The sequence below is a fragment of the Arvicola amphibius genome, chromosome 5 (assembly GCF_903992535.2).
Source record: "Arvicola amphibius chromosome 5, mArvAmp1.2, whole genome shotgun sequence".
NCBI classification, from domain to species: domain Eukaryota; kingdom Metazoa; phylum Chordata; class Mammalia; order Rodentia; family Cricetidae; genus Arvicola; species Arvicola amphibius.
Genome location: NC_052051.1, coordinates 96,115,541 through 96,137,805, shown reverse-complemented (window position 1 = coordinate 96,137,805; position 22,265 = coordinate 96,115,541). Strand labels below are relative to the sequence as shown.

At 44.2% G+C, this 22,265-nt stretch overlaps 1 protein-coding gene across 1 annotated transcript in view; it reads right to left on the bottom strand.

Annotated features, from left to right (window-relative positions):
• The window catches only part of Osbpl1a (oxysterol binding protein like 1A), a 185,926-nt gene that overhangs the window by 150,225 nt on the left and 13,436 nt on the right, over window positions 1–22,265 (bottom strand). Inside the window, 3 exon segments of the mRNA XM_038331129.2 lie at window positions 2,777–2,888; window positions 19,252–19,326; window positions 20,038–20,123. Coding sequence (XP_038187057.1) covers window positions 2,777–2,888; window positions 19,252–19,326; window positions 20,038–20,123 — 273 coding nt within the window.

Sequence of the window (22,265 nt, the reverse complement as noted above, 5' to 3'; positions counted from 1 at the left end):
AGATTAGGGTGCGTTCGGCTATTCACTGAAACCAGAGTTCAAGTGAAGACACCATCTAAAGATGTGACAAAAGGTCAGCCTCCAAGAATGTGAGGTAGCTGAACGTGACCAGGGCAGTGACTGGTGCACAGGAAGTCCACCCTAAGTGCCACGGCATGTGCTGTGTACATTAATAACAATTCTCTAGAACACATGCCTAGCAACCAGTCATTATTTTATAATTACAGAATAAGCAAGAAGAGTTCAATACTTTAATCCAAACTTGTTAAAAGTTGTTAAAAGCAAGACTGTGGTTTTACATGAATACTAATAATTAAAGTTACAAAGTTAACATCCTTAAATACAAAGTTGTATCCCCCTACTCTGAACTGCAAGAAAGAAACAGAGCATGTGTGAAGCTGCAGCTGTAATTCTGAGACCTTATTTGCAAAGTAGAAACTACCTGCTCTTGTGTAACAGCAAAACCTGGACCATTCAACAACTAATCCTATTACCTAGGGCTTTTAGAGTGTAAAAATGGAAGTGGTTTTGTTCTAAACTGTAATAGAGAAATTTCTCTACACTATGCATCTTCTTAAATGCAATTTAATTTCTGCTCTCCATAGCAATTAAACCAAGCCATCAAGAAATGAATGTTGGTTTTACCCTACAGTGAGGTCCTTGGGAAGATGACGCCGGGCAGAAACACCCGCTCTCCTAACGAAGGATGCCTAATGACTGGAGCTCCGGCAGTTCCCCGCCCTTCTTCTCTATGTTCCTGTTATGGCAACGCAGCAGTTCATCTAAAGTCACATCTTCTCACGTCTACATTCTTCTACTTCTCATTTTGTTGTGCATGTGAAAAATTTTAAACTTGCTTTGTTCTTTTATAAGTGAGTATTTTAATAGTTATAAAGTGAATACTTATAGCTTGGATGTGAAATGATTCCTAGTTTGATGTATCTGAACACTTGGTCCCAAACTGGTGGCTGTGTTTTGGGACGTCGTGGAATCTTTGAGGTCGGACCCAGCAGAGTAAAGTGGATAGTTAAGGAATGGATCTTGAGTTTCACAGCCTCTTCTGACCCTCTCTCTGTTTCCTGTTCCTCCAAAGTCAAAAGAACAGTCCCATTCACACACTCCTACCACCATGGAGCCACCTGTCATGCCTTCTTGCTGTAATGGATTGGATCCCTTCAGAATGCAAGCATACTTAAATCCTTCCTTAATTAGGTTACCTTTGTCAGCGATTCTGCCACAGCAACAAGTAACTAATGTAGGGTAAAAGGGACAACTGGAGCAGGAAACTAACCAATCACTGAGCACCTTGACTCTGAACCCAGAGCCATTGAAAGAAACACACCCTGGACCTGAGACCTAAGCCAGGGGAAAAAAACATCTTTATCCCTGAACCCAGAATGAAAGAAACATGCCCTGACTCTGAAACTAGTGTCAAAGAAGCACACTTTGTCCCTAGAATCAGAACCTGTGAAAGAAATGTGCCCTGGTCCTAAGATGAGAGTCAAAAAGCTAAAAAGAAACAGTGAGAGAAACACAGTTTGGCCATGAAGTCAGAGCCATCTCTGCCTCTGACCAACTAAACTAACCAATCCCTGAACAGAGAAAAACTAACCAATCTTTCCTCTTCCTGGGAAAACTCCACCCCTGAGAATTCCTATATAAGCCTCTCTGTTCAGTTAAGGGCTGCTGTTTATCCCTCCCCGGCAGAGGCAACCACTCTCTTGGACTCCTCCTTCCCAAATAAATCTCCTTCTCAAAAGAGTTTTGGGTGATGGGTGACCATCTCCATTCACCCGTGCGGAACAGAAGAACCTGGCTGGGACGTCCCTTGGCGGACTGAGCTGAAAAACCTTGCAGAGATGCTCCCAAAGGGGGACAGTGCAAGGTGGAGCAGAACAGAAGAACCTTGCTAGGACGCTCCCTAAGTGGGGCTGAGTAAGGCGGAGGAGAAAAAGCTAACAACTTTTCTACAGAGCTGGAGGAGATTGCTACATTTCTGCAGGGGCTTACCCTTTAGCAGAGTGTTAGCAAAAGAAGTAACATCTTAGCAAGCTGGGCGATAGCTCTGCCTGTTAAGTGTGTTAAGTGCGGTGCTTGCGTATGCGAAGTCCTGGGTTCGGGTCCTATTCTGTCACAGAGCGGTTGTGTGTGTGTGTGTGTGTGTGTGTGTGTGTGTGTGTGTGTGTGTGTGTGTGTGTGTATGTGTCTGTGTGTGTCTGTGTCTGTCTGTGAGATTTCCCATGCTGGCGTGGGAAAAAAAAGAAGTAACATCTTGAGCTGAAGAAGCAGATAGCTCTGCTAGGACCTTTTCCCTTAAGGGAACAGAGCAGAGCTCAGCTGTAGAGGCTCTCCAGAAGAGCAGGATTGCTATATCCTGTGGGGAGACCATCCCCTACCACCCCCCAGCTCCAGGTGGCCTGGCTTCCCAACAGTCAGGATACCTTGTCCTCCAGGGCTGAGCTTTCCTAATGTGGCTCCAGCCTCCAGAGCTGTCCTAATGCGGCTCCAGGCTCCAGCCTCCAGAGCTGTCCTATTGTGGCTCTAAGTATAACCTGGCTTCCCGATAAGTCAGGATATCTCTGCAACTCTACAGCTGTAACACATTCCCCTACAACAGAGTGAGGAAACAGATGCAGTTGCATCTAAACAATGACTTGGTAATGACATCAGCACTACAGACAGTGTTGTCATCTACGCTGCTGCTGGCTATGTTTACTCATCTGTGACCTTAGCAGTAATACAACCAAACACTACTTATGTTAAAATCCATGTTTACCTTCAAGCATGTTTCTGATTTCTTTGTCATGGGTGACTTCCTTTGCTGTCTGTCCACTCCCATTTACAATTGTAGAATCAGCATTGTATTCTAAAAGATGCATTACCAGTTCCTGAATAAACAGAGAAATTATCTTAGCTGTTATTATGCTGCTACTTGACTGTATGACAGTCCTTTTCCAAATTACTGATTACTATAATTTCTAAACTAGAAAAAAATATGTAAAAACCTTCATACCAATCAATCATGTCTACAATATACAATTCAAATAATTCTGCTAATAACTAATAATTACTTAAATAATTCCCAACCCACAATAATACATAGCCAATTTCTGTAATTGACTTTTAAAAGTAAATTTCTGGGGACTAAAGAGCTGGTTCAGCAGCTAAAGCACTTGTGCGGAGGACCAAGTTCACTTGCCACATCTACATGGTGACTCACACCCACCCGCAATCCCAGCTCCAGACATCCAGTAGGCATGCACATGGTATACATACATTCACGCTAGCAAAAATATCATACATGTAACATGAAGATAAGTCTAAAATAGTGTAAGCAAATTATTCAGTTATTTTATGAAAACAACTCATGATTACACTAAATATGTATGCAAACAAACCATAATTTATAGAGAATTCGGTATATCCATTCATTTTAATAAGGCCTGATGAGAATAAGAATTTCTTGAACACTTACATTTTCAAAAGCTAATTTCAACATTTTAAATATTTTCTAAAGCAATATAGACAGATAGGACATATCACATTGAAAAAAACAGTTTATACTGAAACAATTTCCTGAAGTCAGTATTAACAAAGAGAGTGTGGTAGTTTAAATATAACTGGCCCCCATAATCTCATAGGGAATGACACTATTAAGAGGTGTGGCTTTGTTGGAGTGGTTATAGACTTATTGGAGTAAGTGTGTCACTGTGGGGGCAGACTTTGGGGTTTCCTATCCTTGGGATACTACCCAGTGTCTCAGTCCACTTCCTGTTTCCTGCCAGATGGAAGACTCTCAACTGCTCCTGCACCACGTCTGCCTGCTGCCACGTTCCCGGCCATAATGATAAAGGACCAAACCTCTGAAACTATAAATGAGCTTCCTCAATTAAATGTTTTCTTTTATAAGAGTTGCTGTGATCACGGTGTCTCTTCATAGCAACAGAAACCCTTAGTAGGCAGAGAATGTTACTCATTTTTACTCTGTGGTTAACTTTTGGAACTTCAATATGACTGGCAAGGTACTAACATATAAGTCTAGCTAGTATCGCTGGGTCAGCCACAGCACCTAAGACAAAAACCATGGAGGAGCACCCAGACAGGAGAAATGTGGTGCACGGCCTAGGACACACAGCACCCAGGGAGGATGGCAACACTTCCCTGACAGCTCCACACCAAGTCCCACTCTAACGCCTGGAGTGAGATCCTGCCTGTCCTGTGCTTTTCACATTTCCTTTAGGCCATAAAATCTCCTATATTATATCTAAGTATTTATACTTAAATACTTAAGTACATATAACATAATGAATAAAAATTTATCTACCACTTTTGTCACTATATATAATCACAAACATTTTAGTCTATGTCTTTCCAGTCGGTGTTCTTCCCAGTAAGTTTGGGCCTACATATGTAGCCCAATCTGGCTCAAAGAATCTTCTTGCCTTGCTTCTTTTCCCAGCAGATAAGGCCATAAGAGGTACACAGGGAAACAGAAAACCCACTAGTAATTTTAATAAAGGGAATTTTTAAAAGACACTTCAGTATTTTGTGCCATTCTAGGGGTAACGTTTTATGAAAATATTTCATATGAATGAACCCAGAGAGTGACAAAAATTGTTAACAAAATTGCGTTTTGGTGGTGGCACACACCTTTAATTCCAGTATTCAGGAGGCAGAGGAAGGTGGGTCTCTGAGTTTGAGGCCAGCCTGGTCTATAAAGAAAGTTCCAGGATAGTCAGAGCAACACAGAAAAATCCTGTCTCAAAAACCAAACCAAACAAACCAAAATAAAACAAAATTATTTACAAATCATGTATTTGATAAGAGACTTTTATATAGAATATACAAAGAACTTTACAACTAACAACAAGACAATCCAATTTTTAAACTGTAGGGTATGGCAGCTCATACCTGCAAACCTAACATCAGGAGGCTAAAGAAAAGGGGTTCAAGGCCAGCCTGGGCCATATACTGACATCTTGTCTCAAAGACCAAAACAAATACTTTTTGTAAAATAAAGTGGGTGAGATAGCATTTGAACAATCTGAAAAGAACCTCTAAGTCCCCCTGCCCCCGACTACCTAAACCAAGGGCTCCAGGTCTACTCAGCTACCTCCAGGTGGAAAAGCGAAGCTCACAGTAAAGAGAGCAAGTGACAGAATAGACATGCTATGCAGAGTCAAAGTTAGAACAGCATAGGGCAGCCCAAGGGACTGAGACACCTGAAAAGTCGGGGACTATGTTAACTTCTCAGTGGAGAGAGAGGCTTTTGATTTCAGGGGCATTGCAAAGTAACTCCTCCTCCACTTGGAAACTGTTCTTCAAGCCCAACAATGCTTCTCTCTGACCCAATTCAAGGCCACCCTGCCTTCTGTAGCACTAAGGACACAAGACAGTCTCAATTACCTCCTCATCTGCAATTCCTGGACTCTTTCTCCAGCCCTGAGCTGTCCCTGGTGCTGGAAGAAAGGTACCTCCACTTCCAGAGAACTCCTTCATCCACTGACGTTGCTGCCATCTTCCACCCTTCCACTAACTCCCCAAATGCTATTTATGACTTTAGTTATGTAGTTAGCATGTAAAAGGCCTTACAAAGAAAACACTCCTAAATACCAAATACTGAAGGCAAATGGGAACCTACCATGTGGGAGATGGACCTTGGGCTCACTCCTCAGCGTCAGGGAAAGCACTGCAAAACTTTGACAAAGGGAAGTAAGTCTCTGACAAAGCTGGAGCTGAGATCCAGATGCTCAATGGGACAACTCCAGCAGAAGATGAAAGTGGCATTTTTTAAAAAGCCAGGAAAATGACCGAGGGATAAAGTCTATGTTAAAAAAAAAGCAATGGGGCCGGGCGGCGGTGGCGCACGCCTTTAAGCCCAGCACTCGGGAGGCAGAGGCAGGCGGATCTCTGTGAGTTCGAGACCAGCCTGGTCTACAAGAGCTAGTTCCAGGACAGGCTCCAAAGCTACAGAGAAACCCTGTCTCGAAAAACAAAAAAAAAAAAAAAAAAAAGCAATGGGTACATTCCTAATTCTTAGTATAGATGGCAAGAAGAGTGCAGAGTAAAAGTACTTTGACAATAATGCAAATACTGCACAAGGACCCAGTGTGGAGGACAGGGAGTCCCTTTTTAGACACACGGCTGACGGGAGCACCTGGATGCCTTGAGAGGAGCATGGGGTAAAGGAACAGACTCCAAAATAATCTCCTAGGAAGATCCAATGAAGCCAGAAGAACAGATTGACTGGTTAAGAAAAACGGAGAAATGCCTTTAAAGAAAGAAACATCAAGCACGCAGAGAACCAACCAGAGACACTGTGCCTGCTCCTCCCGGAGAAGTACTCAGCTGTCAGACTGAAACACGGAAAGAGACGTCCTGAGACCTAGTGAGCCATGACGACCTCCAAGGAATCCAGCTAAATGATGGACCCGAGAAAGAGATGAGGAAGGGTGCCAGGGAAGCATGGAGAGCTGCTGTTTAACTCAGGCCGGCTCAGCAACGACATGTAGTGTTTAGCTCTCCTAACTTTAGCCACCCTTCTGCTCCATCTGCTCACTTTCCTCAGCCCTCTAGCTATCTACAGTTAGTGTCTAAGAGTGTGATGCAGTCCACTGTACCCCCATACCTGAACAGCAGCCACTTTTTAACATTTATTCATAACTGAAGATATTTTGTTTCACATATTGCTGGCTAAGAAAGCACTTTGATCAACTTGTCTAATAAGTCAGAAGACTAAAGTCTATTTGTTCTGTTCTCCTTTTATGAAGAGTGCTCCACTGAACGGGGGCTACACAACAAAGGTGACAGAAAAGTTAAGTTTTGCCCCTGATTACTCTAATCCCACTCTGACATCCACTGTCAATCACTCCTTATTCAACTATTAAGATGCTGTAATGCACACTTCATCTCAGGTGAAAAGAAACAAATACCCATACCCACATTGCTTTCTGAGCAATTTACTAAGAAGTAATTTACATAGCATGAATTTTACCCTGTAAAAAAACACAATTCCTTGGCTTTTAGTATACTCACATAATTGTGCTGTAATATATACTATTAGAATGTTTCATCACCCTCAAGAATCCCCATATCTACAGCTAATGGCTTCTCATTCTGGTCCTTTCTCCACATCCCCTAGCAACCACTCATCTACAGTATGTCTCTATGGACTTGCCTCCTGATCATTTCAATGAAAGGATTATACAAAGTATGGCCATATGCGCACAGTTTCTTTCAGTCACAGGATGAAGGGTCTTCTGTTCAGGCATGTACCAGTACTTCATTCCTCTATTGCTGAATGACTTCTCCATCATCTGCGCACCACACCTTGCTTATCCATTAGAAACTGATGAACATTTAGGCTTCTGTTTTTTGTCTGTTATGAACGATGCTGCTAAGAATATTACCATATTTTTAAACTTTATTATAAAGAATGTTGTAAATTTAAAAAAACACACACATGAAAATTAACCATCGACAGTCAAGTTCTACTCAAGTTAGAACTGGACACACGATTGATTTTACTTCTGTATCTGGGTCATGAGACCCAGTATAACTTACTGTGGTAAAGAGAGACTGTGCTGTGGAAAGAACCTATTAAGTTAGTCCTCTGAGTGGGGCTGGACAGCCTGGCATGGTATAATCCAGCACACGAGGGTGAGGCATGAGGATCGCCAAAGTCATGCTGAGCTATACGTTAAGTTCCAGGCCAGTCTAGGATACAGTATGAGGGTCCAAAAAGGTTGGAGGAGGGAGCTGGATACTTCCTGGAAAAGACATCTCGATGGAGCTAAGCCTGAGGGTGGGCTATATAAACTTTAAACAACAGCAGGGGCCTCAGTTCCATGACTTCAGTGAGCTCTGCCAACAGCCCAAATGAGCCTCCAAATGACGCCAAGCCCCAGAAGAGAACAGTTAGGCTAACAAAATGTCTTCAGTCTCTCGTCACTCTGAACAGAGAACACAGCTAGGTTATGCGTAGTTTCCCACTAAATCCTAATGATGATCTGTTATACAGCAACAAAATCAACACAGATCTGTAAGCCTAAAGGCAAGGAGAGCAGTCTTACAACACTAGTTGCAAGAGAAGATGCTTGCTGCTAGTAGCATTTTCAGCTAATCAGGTGCCACTGAAACTCAAAGGTTCACCTCCCAGCTTCCCTTTAGCAAGTACAGCCAGTGACTGTTTTAGTCCAGGGAACGAGTGTCATGTGAAAACTTCCAGGAATCTCCTAGAAAAAAGTGTTGTTCCTGTCAATTTTCACTTCCTCTAGCCTGATTCCCGGAATTTGTCGGCTCTCATAGCAGATGATATAGTCACAACTATACTTAGAACAAGACAGAAAATTCCCAGGTATGTGCCACCTGCCATGGACTTTCACACTAGAAAAAGACTCATGTAGGTCCCTATTATTTTAGGCTCTCTCCTACTGTAATTTCATCTGAAACACTTCCAGTGATTACATAACAGAGGAATTAACCACAAATCACAACTCTAGACTTGGCCACACTATCAAAAGCTAGAAGACAGCGACCAACACCTTCCAAATTCTGACTCAACCAAAATGGTAGAGGTTATTTCCAAATACATGAATTCTTAAAAGGCTGATGTGCCAGGGAGCCTTTCCCAGGAAGCTCCTGGACAACCGCGCACCCAGGAAATGGAATTCCACTACAGACAGTGGTGATCAGAATTCCCAGGACAGCACAACTCAGCTCCAGACTGCCAATCTGGTAGCAAAAACAAGTGGGCAGAGAGCTGGTACAAGAGCGAGTCACTACATGGGACATGTGGCTATACCTGGAAGTAGTAAAAAGCAGCCTGAAGTACTTACAAAGGTTTTAAAGTTCATTGTGATAAGAAGAACTAATGAAGAAACTTCAGAAAAGTACTGGGTCCAGAAAAAATAATGAATTATGTAACAAAGAAAACACATATATAACTCTATGAGGCTCCATTTAGTATGGTGAGAAAAAATGTCTTTAACCGAAGCCCAGTTAGAATAAGAAGAGTAAGATGGCTCGGGCAGGGATCAAGGCAGAGAAAGAGAAGAAACCATGCCGAGGAGAGGGAATCCATGTTTCCTCAGGGGTATGAACACTGGTAGGCTATCCAGACTCAGACAGGCAGCACTACTTAGAGTCAGTGTGCTATTTAGAGGAAGAGGAAGAGGAGATGATGATGGAGGAGGAGGTAGGTGGGGAATATATTGGGGACCCAAAGGCAATGTGAGAAGGGCTAGGGAAAGATATGATCAGAATATATTATATAAACATAAAAAGATTACAAAATAAAAATGTTTTAAGGCGCTTCTCCGAGGGCTGCAGAGAGGGCTCCGCAGTCAGAAGCACTTGCTGTTCTCACCGAAGATCTGGGTCCTCAGCACCCATGTGGTGGCTCACAAACATCTGTAACTCCAGGGGTCTCATGTCCTCCCCAGCACCCACGAGGTGGCTCACAAACATCTGTAACTCCAGGGGTCTCATGTCCTCCTCTGAGCTCCAAAGGCACTGTATGTACAAGATGCACAGACAGCAAAACATTCAAAGACATAAAATAAAGTACATCTTCAGAAAAATAATGCTTATCTGCCAGAAAATCTAATATTAAAGAAAACACAAGAATCAGTAAATAAGTACTTTATTTACAAACGAAAGGTTTAAAAAAACTGAAGAGATGCCAGAATATTTGCTCTCAAATATGAACCAAAAGAACAGTTGGGAGGGTCACCAGTTCTTCATTATAAAGCTTCACAATATTATATGGCATTTTAAAATAAATATGCATATACAAGGAAAAATTAAAGAATGTTCAATATTAACTGACTTGGATTATGATTAATCAAATATACTTAAAAATTAGAAAAGGCTCTTTTCTGAATTAACTGGGTCTTTCAGACCCACTTAGGATTTAGAATAGTAGACCGATCACTTCTCTGATTTGAGAAAAAACAATGGAGGCATATGACATCACATGCTTGTGAGAGCACAGGAAATCAGGAGTGTCAGCTCACCTGGCGGGTCCAGGGCATAGAAGCCGGCCAGCCAGGCAAGCAGACAAAGGGGTTCTGTGGGACTAGGGGAATGGTTCAGTGGAAGGCATTGCCCAGGGTGTATGAGGCTCTAGGATTGATCCCAGCAACACCAAAACCAGTAGGATAAAGAACTCGGTGAGAAAATATGAACCGAGTGGTCATGTGTTGCCACTGCCCACTTACTCTTTGCCTCAGAAGGCCATGCTATCCCTTTCCTGACTAACTCTCTGATCCTGCTGCTGGTACAGTAACTTCATCCACTTGGCTCACTGCTTAGGTCAGATCTGACCGCAAGTTTGGAATACCGCTTCCCAATGCAATCAGTGAACTCACATGCAGCAGTGTCTCAAAGGCCCAACCACAGGGTGAATAATCATTAGTGAGCTCCTCAGTGAAGCCTGTCTACTCCATACCCACAATTCCCTCTGGTACAGTCCTCTGGACTTTGAGACATGATTACCTCATGCATTTTCTAGCCTTTCATATCCAATCTAGCATGCTCAGTTATTTAAAGACAGTCTTCTGTGGCAACTGGGACATCTTTTCATTTCTCACTGGGGGTCACCACCTGCTCACACTGCTGGGGGCTATCTCAGTGTGGCTCATGCTATCAAAGAAAATCAATGAGTGATTGTTAGAAGCTGGACATGCAATAGCACCTAATCCAGTTTCTGGAACTGAGTCAACTTTAGACTATTTAATCACCAATTACTAAAGGAGAAGTCAAAATCTAAAAGGTAAAATCCTACACATTGCTCGGCTGTTCCCAAAATGGTCACGGAGAACCCTTGAACACGTCCCAGACTGTTACATTTAAGGTCTGGGCTGACACGACAAGATGAGAAGTGTCATCAGGTCCTGTGTTGAAGGAAAATAAGGGTCACCCAGCCTCGCTGGGCTCACAGCGTGTGTACTAGGTCCACAGACATAACCAGCTGGCATCTCCCCATTCCGTGTAGAACTGGGGCAGACAAGCTGGTTATTGGCATAATCATTACATTGCTTCCACAGTCTGTAGCCTAACAGAAAGTCTTAAAACTGGCTTCTTCCACCCACTAGGCACAGCAAACCAAGAACTGTACCCTGTGTGGAAAAGAGTGGTTGAGTAGAACCATCTTTACAAACCCAAGAGAAAGAGGAGGGGTACCCAGTGGTGGAGCGCTGTAGAGCATGGTCAGGACCCCAGGCTGGATCACCAGCGTCTGCTGTCGAACAGTTCCTCCAAGACGAAAACATCCCATCCTGCAGGAAGCTCTTCAAAGAGGAAGGTAAAGAACTCAAAATAGCTTCTGGTAGTCCCCGAAAATGACCCTATTCTCTAGGTCCGTCCCTGCCAGAGTAAACAGTAAGAGCTGAGAGTCCCTCTCAGAAGTGCAGAGCCGAGTTGCAAAGATGAGTCTGAGAGGAGAAAAGCTGCAAACAGGATTCAGAGGGCATATCGGCTGTCTGGAGGAAGCAGACATCAGCTGAGCTTTCTGGAAGAGGTGAGGACTGGAGTCACTGGGAAAGGACTCTGCAGCCTGTTTGAGCTGCCCACAGGCTATGCAGTCTGCCCCAGGTTGCTCAGCTTTTGGAGTAGACTTTGGTGGTGTCTGTACTTTGGTCTGTGGTGGGCTCCCTATCTGGGGAGAGTAGACGTGTGCTGCAGCTCCCCAGGAAAAGTTTTGTCACACAACAGCACTACAGAACAGACTCCTCCCTGGGGATGTGAGGAGGAGGGGTGCTTTGATGACACTTTCTGCCACATCCCAACTAATTCGCTCCTCTGCTACTATCACGGACACAGACGGGAAGTAGAGAATGAGAGGGGACTTCCACAAACTCAACCAAACAGAACAGTCTCAGTGGCAGCCACTCTGCCTCGTGTGTTGTTTGCTGGAGAAAGGACACTTAGCATGTGATGCACCGCAACTGGTATGGAAACCTATTCTTTCCTACCGCAGTCAGGAAAAGATCAAGGACAGCCTGGTTCATGCAGACAGAAGCATACAGTCACAGCTCCACCTCACACCTCTGGGAATCTGAGACCTCATTCTACTCCATCGACTAGAACGTCATCAAGACACACACCTAGAGGGAGTGGGGTCAGTCTGGAGAAGAATCAAGAGACCTTGCCATATTAGTCAATTTTTCTCAGGCCAGTGGTTGAGTAATGCCAGAATATTTTCTCAAGATGCTGACAAGCTGGTTCAGCAGGTAAAGTACTTGCAGTCAAACCCGATGACCCAAGTTCCCACCAGGATTCACATGGTAAAAGGAGAGAACCACTTCTGAAAGCTGTCCCCTCAATTATCCAGGTGAGCTGAGGGCTGAGGTACAGGTGCCTCACACATAAATGTAATACATGGAAATATTAAAAAAACAAATATCTGGGAACAGTCCAGAACACCTAGCTAGTACCTCATAACCATGATTAAATTCCCAAAACATACACATGCATGCACACATGCACACATGGGAATTACAAAGGCCAAGAACCATCAGGCAAAAAGTCACCACTTTAGGGCAACTGAACCAGATCAACTGAAAGAAGAGGGCTGAACATGAGACTTGGAGCACCTCACACACAGACAACACACAAAAGCCCTACCTCTAACACAGATAACATACAAAAGCACTGAACTGGAATTCCTGATCCTTCCCCTGTTCCTCAGGATACAGGCGAGCATCACCGTGCATGACCTTGTCCAATGAGAGCAAACACGTAAGGGCCGTGAAGGAAAAGGTAATGGGGCTGAGAGCCTGAGTCAGACCCCAGGAAACCTGTCACTAATGAGCGGTAAAGAATCCAGAATGAGCCAGGTGGTGGTGGCGCACACCTTTAATCCCAGCACTCGGGAGGCAGAGGCAGGTGGATCTCTGAGTTCGAGGCCAGCCTGGTCTACAAGAGCTAGTTCCAGGACAGGCTCTAGAAACTACAGGGAAACCCTGTCTCAAAAAACAAAAAAAAAAAACAAAACAAAAAAAAAATCCAGAATGGACAACAGGCAGGGAGATGCTGATTCACTGTGCATTGAAAGTCACCATGTGCCAACCACCCTCCCATAGAGGCACAGGGGCAGCCTGAAGTTGCCACTCCCACACAGGGATGAAGAAGTAGATCTGAGTTAAATGGTAGGTTGTGGGAGAAGCTTTGACTCACTGCCAAAGTCCCCTGAGGGAATAAGATCTCTGACTGCAGCTCTGGGAAGTGGCCTGAAAGTAGCCTTTACCTGCAACAGCTATAGTACAGCACACAGAGCCATACCTCCAGAGGATGTGTCTCCAATATCTAGCAGTATAAAGCTGTGAGACCCTCTTCTCCAGAGCTCCCCACACGAGGGCTGATGCATCCTGTGGTGGTTTCAAAGAAAATGGCCCACAAAAGGGAGTGGCACTATCAGGAGGTGTGGCCTTGTTGGGCACCCATTGTGCCACTGTGGGGGCAGGCTTTGAAGTCTCTTCCTCAAGTTTCTCTCGGTGTTGACAGTCAGTTGACTTCTTGCTGCCTTCTGGTCAAGGTGTAGCAAGCAACTCATCTGCCTGCACACTGCCAAGCTCCCTGTCGTGATGACAGTGAACTGAACCTCTGAAACTGTAAGCTACCACCTCAATTAAATGGTTTTTTAAATATAATAATTGCCAGGTGATGGTAGCATTGTTGGGTTATGGTGGTGTACGCCTTTAATTCCAGTACTGAAGAGGCAGAGGCAGGCTGATCTCTGTGAGTTCACGGCCAGCCTGGTCTACAGAGTGAGTTCTAGGAAAGGCTCCAAAGAAGCACAGAGAAACTTTGTCTCGAAAAAAATTGCCTTGGTGTCACTTCACAGCAATTACAAACCCTGAGACAGAAGTTGGTACCGGGGGCTTGCTCAAGAAAGCAAGAAGAATTTTAGAGAGGAGAAGAATTTTAGTATTTTGCCAAGATATCGATGGTTCTTGTGATATTTTGGTGAGGAAAGTGGCTGTCTTTTGCCCCTGTCTGAAGAGTCTGCCTGACACTAAAGTGAAGAGTTTTGGATTAATTCTGTTGGTAGATGATCTCAAAACAGCCTAGTATGGACTCTGCCATATGGGTACCAGTGGTAACACTAATGAAGATTTATAATGAAAAGAAGCAAGCTGACCAGAAAAATTACAAAACAAAAACTTTGAGAAGAAAAAGAGCAACAGGAAGTGGAGAAGAGCTAAATTCTATCATTTACATTCATTTATATCCTTTATATCCTTAAGGATAGAAATGGATTAAGAAATGGAATAAAAGGGAGTGGTGAGCTCAGGGCAAAATCCCACTGAGCTTAGTTTCCAATTTGTGAAAAGGAACTAAACAAAAGCACTGGGAAGACAATGGCTGATGGGATCTCTGAGTTTGAGGCCAGCCTAGTCAAAAAGGAAAGTTCAAGGATAGCCAAGCTTAGGTTATACAAAGATTAAACAAAGGGGACACAGTAAAATTTAGCAGCTTCATTCATATGATTCTAACTTAAGCTAAGGATAGAAGAAACAGGTTACAGAATTTGCCTTCCAGGCTGGAGAGATGGCTCAGTGGTTAAGAGCATTGCCTGCTCTTCCAAAGGTCCTGAGTTCAATTCCCGGCAACCACATGGTGGCTCACAACCATCTGTAATGAGGTCTGGTGCCCTCTTCTGGCCTGCAGGCATACACACAGACAGAATATTGTATACATAATAAATAAATAAATAATTTTTTAAAAAAGAATTTGCCTTCCATACCTAAAGAAAATCACTGAGGCCAGGCATGTGTCAGGGGTGTCCCTGAATGGAGGCCAAATAGAGAGGCCATTGCATGAAGCTGTAAAGTTGAAGCCTGGATTGCCTTGGAGAACCCAAATGTTAGAGATGCCAGAGTCATGGGATACCTGCCAAGGAGAGCTGCTATCATGGAGTGAAACCAGCCGAAGAAAAGAAGTGTGTTGTGATCAACAAAGCTGGAAGGAGTTGGAGTCTGAAGAACATGCGGACATCAGACATGGAGCTGCAGTGTTCGGAGTTTACCCAGGTGGTTTTTGCCTTACTTTTGCCCAGTGTTTCCTCACTGTGCTCCCTTCCCTATGTTTAGGAAGGGTAATGTATATCCTGTGCCACTATATGTTGGAAGAATGAGATCTACTTTCTGATTTTGATTTTTACAGGGGCACTAGTTAAGAAACTGCCATGTGTCTCAGAACAGACTTTGTACTTTGAAACAAGTTTGAGACTTTGATAGACAATGGGGACTTTTGAAGTTGGACTAAATACATATTTTGCATCACGATACAGCTATAAGCCTTTGGGGGCCAGGGAGTGGAATGCAGTGGTTTGAAAGAAAACAGCCCCCAAAGAGAGTGGTATTATTAGGAGGAAGTGTGTCACTGTGGGGTAGGGCTCTGAGGTCTCTTTTGCACAAGTTTCCCTCAGTCTGACAGTCAGCTGACTTCCTGCTGCCTTCTGGTCAAGCAAGCACCACATCTGCCCGCATGCTGTCATGCTCACTCTCATGATCATGGACAGAACTCAGAAACTAAGCCGCCACCTCAGTTAGTTGTTCTCTTTCTAAGAGCTGCAGTGGTCATGTACCTTCTCACAGCAGTAGCAACCCTCACTGAGACACATCCTAAGAGACCGGACCATGGCCTGGCTCCAGCCTCTGTCCACTTCCGAGGCCTCAGCCTTCCACAGCTGTGTCCCTGCTTCACATTGCTATGCACCTCAGCTTGCTCCCCACGGAACAAGGGCAATGTGCCATCTCCATTTGGAGCGGCTGCTCACCAATAAGTGAAACAGCACGGGCAAGCTATTTGGGTGGTGCAAAAACTCACAGAAAGAAGATTTCAGAATTCTAAATGCCTCTGAAAAGTAATGGAACAAAAGTCAAACAGAACACTAAAAACAAATTGTTATGCTAATTTCCAATATGGAACACTAGGGGTCGCTAATATACCAAGAAAAGTCAAAGTGCACTAAGAATTTGGGGAGCTAAATTTTGTATCTTTCTGAGTACAAGGATTTAAAGTATTTTACAATTCTTTTCCTAAATTTAAACTCAATATTCTATTAAAAACTCACTTAAAGTTTGTAAGATATTTAAAATTATATTCAGAATAAAGGATTACAAGACAATTTGGGCTTTTGTGATCACAATTAGAAGTTAAATTTTTCATCTAATCATACTTATCACATATATAAGCTTAACATTTGTACATTAAGTAACAATTTACTTCAGCTAAATGCTACATGAACATAGTTGGATGTTTTAGGCTGGGGCCCAGTTTAGCATGATCACATATTCAGAGTTCATGAAAACAGTAGAAATGCCCAAATATGTGAAGAGCTGAGCACAGACAATGAACTGACTGGATCTAAGTGATTGGGAATGACAGCGAATCTGTGCTCTATTTATGCAGAACGAAATGAACCGTGCTGACTCCTCAGGAGCCTCGTAGGAGGGTTAGGACACACACATCAATAAATGCAACACAAGGCGTAAGAGGAGTGAAAATTCTCAACTGTGTCTGAGAAGCCTGGCAAAGTAGAGTTTCCTGCCAGCTTCAAGCAATCAGGAACTTGGGGAGACTGCACTTCACAGAGAGGGAGGGGGGGGCCGAGAGAGGAAATGGAGACAGAATGCTCTGACTTCCACAGAAGAGGAAGAGAAATTTGGGGCCATGAGGGAAATCGTACTTCACTCCTGTGATTCAGCAAGGACCACGTTACGTGTGTTGTCTTTAAAAGGGAAACATCTGTCCAGTTTTAGTTAAAGTTTTACACCTGATTCACAAACGTCAACTTGTGACCCAATAGACAAGAAGGGATTAATTCAAAACATCCCAACACACTCAGGTGGGTTCCTGGTGACTGACACATCAGTAGAAGGATGGAAAGCGGAGAAATAGGGCATGTACATCTTAAGTAAACAGTCATGTGACCACAGGAAACATAGCCTATATTACAATTTACTTACTAGGCTGCTTCTGTTATAACAAAAAACTTTATAGAAACATGGGATGAGGCAACTTCTGTTGCTAGGACATTAAGAGCTTAATGGAGTTATCCTGAAAAGATAACTTTTCATGGCACTGCTGTCCACTAAGAACTCAACAGACCTTCTCTGGAGATACCCAGCAGGAGGTGCTAGAAGCTCCAGGTGCTACCAGACTTCTAGATGAGGCAGTTACCCACCCCTCTGGTGCCAAGGAAACTTGTCTAGGGCAGAGCAGCCAGTGACAAACAGTAGCTGAGCTGTCACATGAAACTGACTTGATTTGGAAGAAAAGACAAAAACCCATACCAAAAAACATCATTAGTAAAAACAACTTCAGGCAGAAACCTACCCACAGAACTTGAGAGCGTGAGGTTGCTCTTCCCAAAAGAATATTAACTTTCTATTACTGCTCTAACAAACCACTACAGTCCTAAAGTTTCGAAACAGTACAAATGAATCCTACAGTTCCACACTGACTAATTCTGAAATGCAGCTCAGTGGATTGAATCCAAGCAGTGGAGGACCAGGTCCTTCCAGACGCTCTTTGGGGAATTTGTTCCCATGCCTCCACAGCGTCTCGGCGCCATCAACACGCCCTTGGTTAAAGGCTGCTTCCTACCATTTCCAAGCCAGAAGCACAGCATCTAACTGAAAAGACTTCCCTGTGATTCAGCTCTTGTCCTGTCTCCCTCTCACACTTTCAAGGACTCTTGGGGATTCCACAGCCATCGTTCAGTCAGCTAAAGAAGCAATCTCTGTTCTGCTCGCAACTTGAAATCAAAGATTTGGGTACAGACAGCTTTGAAGGCTTACAAAACAAGTGTTGGGCTGTTCTGCCCTTTGCCCTAATAGAGAGATCCTAGAAATAAAAGAACCAGAGAGTAGACTGTTGTCCACAGTTCCAGTAGGGAACACCACTCATGTGCAGGAGAAATGAGAGTGGGCCCTTCAGAAAGGAACGTGAAAAATGCCTGAACGCTGAAGCACTGCCAACCTAACACAGGCAAAGCAAAACCCCGTGAGACCTGAGTAGGTGAGCCCACTGCTACTTAGACAATGGCCGACTGAGTGCTAAGCTCTGCAGATGCAGGGGTGCTCGAAAAGCACCTGAAATACTACAAAGTGTACTTTTAGGACTTAGCAGAGGGCAAGAGAATTGGTTCAGCAGGAAAAGGTGTTTGCTATGCAAGCATGAGGACCTGAGGCCAAAGCCACAGAGAGCCAGGCACACTGCAGCCAAGCCTGGAACCCAACACTGTGAGGACGGAAACGGGAGGACGGCTGGAGCTGGTGTCTCGTGTCAAAGGAATAAGGTGCCCCGTGATAGAGCAGCACAGGTGAGGTCTTCTCTGGCCTGGGCCCCATGCACCTATGCACACAGCTGTACACACATGGTACTGGTACATGCTGTAGTACAGATAAGCCTCATCACTGTGGTACTAAAGAGTTTCCATTTATAAGAAATTTCTAAAAAAGGCAAAGATCCAGAGGAAAAAAATCAAATGATACCCTGAGGCTTGAGGCAGGCACAGGGAATGAATTTGTAGAGGACCCAGTAATGCAGTGGAGTGACAGAAATGTTCCCAATAGGGGCATGGCGATGGCTACACAACCATGTAAATGCATGAGAAATCATTGCAATGGATACTCCCCAAAGTGAACTGAGACAGTGGGCTTAGGCTTAGGCCGTGGGGGGCGGGGGTGAGCATGTTCAATGAGAAACAGTGAAAGACCCGGATAAATCCAGACCCCTCTAGCAGGAAAAATGAGCCAAAAATCTAGGTTAGCGGGTTCAGTTTTACGAACTAGCTGAAGATAAAGTTAGATACCTTGAGAAACAGGGAGTTACCCCCTTGTGATTATCACTGGTATTTTCGGAATTTTCTATGATGCCCTCCCTATCACCTTTGGATCATTGGGTTGTGGTTTCTTCCCTTAAATGCCCCTTCTCCTAGCTACTGGGGGTCCAACTCTCTATCCTTGCGTGGGAAATGAGTTTCGGCTCCAGTGCACCAGTTCCTGTCCTGTCAATAAACCTCATGTGATTGCAGCAAGAACAGTCTCTCATGAGTTCCTGGGGGGGGGGGTCGTGTTATCACGAGACTCTCTCAACAGCACAGTAAAGCTCTTGGCCTTTGTTTTATCTCACTAAGCAATGCTCAGATCACCCCTCCCCACCCTGTGCCCTTGTGACCAAAGGGCTGGTTTCTACACTTCCTTTTGTAAATAAAAAAAAAAAAAAGATCATTTTCACCTTTCGTCCTGTGAAGGCAGCTCGATGTAGTGGCGTGTCCCCCATGTCATTTAACACATTCACTTTTGCACCAGCCTAGTAAACACGAAAACATTAAATAGTGTCCACACATTAGTAAATATACATACACACACAAATAAACACATAGAATTCCTAAATGCTTTAAAAATCAAAATAATTTAACATTGTTTGTTGCTACTAAAAGTAAACTCAATTCACAGCTAAAGTAAACAGCTTTCCTAAAATGCAAAAATCTACCAGATAAGCAGAAGTCAAGACTTTTCTCCAAGGGACTATCAGCCCTTCCACTGTAGCGGCGACAGGACTGCAAGAACTGTCCCTGGACTCGGAGTATCTGCTCCACCACCAATATGTAAGCATTCACATGACAACATGCCTTGACTTAAATGCACAAATTAAGTACATGATTCGATTTCAAAAATACCCCTATGAGAAAAGTTAGCAGATATTACATTTGAGGCCTCAGTTCTCATTAAGTCTTCTCTAAGATCCTGATGTTATTTTTAATTATTTAGGATGTTCTTTGCTTCTTTTCCATAATTATCATGCTTGAAAAGCTGAAAACTATTTTTATTGATATCACCTTTTTGCCATTTAAAAAAAAAACCAGCAATGTAAAACTGAAATTTAGACGTGTGCGTCATCAAGAGAGACTACGTCTAAGGATGTGCTGCTGCTTCAGCACGCTACTGCGCTCAGTGTTTCCCAAGACTTCTCATCACATGACCCCACAGTATTACAGGCATTAAAAAGCTATAAATAGACCTTCAACAGATCCTGGACCACTTGTTTATGTCCAAAATAGCATGCCAGATGAAGAGGTGTCCAGCCCAAATTAGACTTACTTCTTCCTAAAAATGGGAGAGAAAAAGGTATCTTTAAATACTATTTTGGCAATTTTCAATAAACTGGGTTTCTTTCTAATGAGGTACCTTGGCCTACAGGCCTCATATTACTGATGAGAGATAAGACACATTACCACAGTAAGAACCGCAAACGTTCAATGGACTCAGTCTCAGAGGACTAGACTGGATACCCCCTGTCGGTTCACCACATCCATCCTTCAGAGATCAGTCATGCAAGGCTGTATTCCAACTACCTGATCTCCATCAGCCTGCTGGCTCTAAGAGTCTAAGCTAGATCCATCTTCAACACCTAGCCCTCTTGGCACGGCATTTAATGGCAGGAAACTCCTTTATAACCTTGCACTACTGGGCTGAGGAACTGCAGGTGCTGCAGAGCCCTTCAGAAGGCAACTGTCAGAGTATCCCTGTGGCAGCTGCCGTACTGCTCACCCCAGACAATGACTTACAGGAGAGTCTCTGACTTCAGATAGAATCTCAGTTAATGAGAAGACTGGGTTACCGAGAACTGGAGAGTACAGCTAGAAAACCAGTGTTAAAAGCAGTGAACTATCAGATCCAAAACAGCAATCTGAGGGGAGGGGTTCACACAGTCGCAGAAATAAAAGCCGTCTAATTCAATTAAGCAAACAAGATAAAGGACGTTCTAATAGGCTCCCAAAGCTTACTAGAACTCTAGCTCAGGCTGCAGAAATGACAACCCTGTCAAACGCAGAGCTCCAGAGCCTACAGCTGCCATGCAGTGCAGCTCCTGGGTCTCCAGCTCTGAAGCCAAACATGCTATAGCCACAACGCCGGTGTCTACAGCAGGCTAATGAGTCTCCATCTACCTTTGTGATTTGTAAGACTCAGCTGCCCAAGAGCCTGTGCCTGCCCCCATTTACCAACTGCTGCATCTCTTCTTCTCCTAAGTGTCCTGCGGAATACCTCAAGCTACTTTCCTAAGTATTTCTTTTGCCTTCTGTTCTTCAGTAAAACCTAGCTTTTCCCATAATGACCAACCTTCCTTCGGTGGAGACTCCTCATTCAGAAAATTCCACAGTACCGCATCAACTATAAGCCATATGTTGAGCCCCTACATCAAAAGTCGGTTGCTGGCCTAGAAATTTTCCACTCATGTAACAAGACCTTCTTTAAGCTATAACTCCACTAAATGCTTTCCCTGCTGCTGCCTGCCAAGCCTCCCAGCAAATCACAATGCTGCCAACCATCATTATGCTATGGTTTAAGTAAAAATGCTGTGGATCCCCAAGTGGCTGCAGCGGGCAGCGGACCATGAGACCACACTGCAGGTCCCCAAAGTGGCAGCAGGCAGCGGTCCCGAGCCACGAAAGCAGTTGGGTTCCAAGCAGGAAGCCGAGCTGCGGGTGAGAGACAGAGACAGATGGGCACGCCATGCAGAGTGAAGTTGGATATTTATTTAGTGGGTTATGGAGGGGAAAGAGGAGAAGGGAAGAAGAGCACAGAGAGAGAGAGACAGACAGACAGAGACAGAGAGAGACAAGAAAAGACTCGGGCTGCAAGCAGGAAGGAAGATCTGCCTGCCTTAGTGGAGAGGGGAGGGAGTGCGTGGAGCTTGTTTCTTAAAGGGACAGAACAGACCATCACTTTATATTGTACAATCTGGCACCATCCTAGAGGACACCCGGGTCATCCAAGATCCCTAGTCTGTTTCTCAATTTACCTCATTTATGTGTTATTCCATTTATTTACTCTCTCTCTCTCTCTCTCTCTCTCCTCTCATCTCGCTTCTCTCTCTCTCGTCTACTCAGCTCTCTGTGTGTGTGTGTGTGTGTGTAGACATAGAGCTCATATGTCACAGGCTGGCCTCAAAGCTGACCTTTAGCTTCTGATCCCCCTGCTTCCATCTCCCACGTGCTGAGATTACAGGTATGCACTACCATGCTCTGCTCATGTAGGGCTGAAGACAGAACCTGCTGTGCATGCTCTACAGCACTGCATCCATGGCCTGTTCCCATCGCTTCCTGGGAAATGCATCTCCACTCAGTGCCAAGAAGTCACTGCCAGAGCCAACACCTGGCCCCACAAACTCGCGTTCTCAGCTTGTTCATTCAGGGCAGCCCCTCCACTCTTTCGCCACTTTTCACACATGTAACCAGGCCCCATATC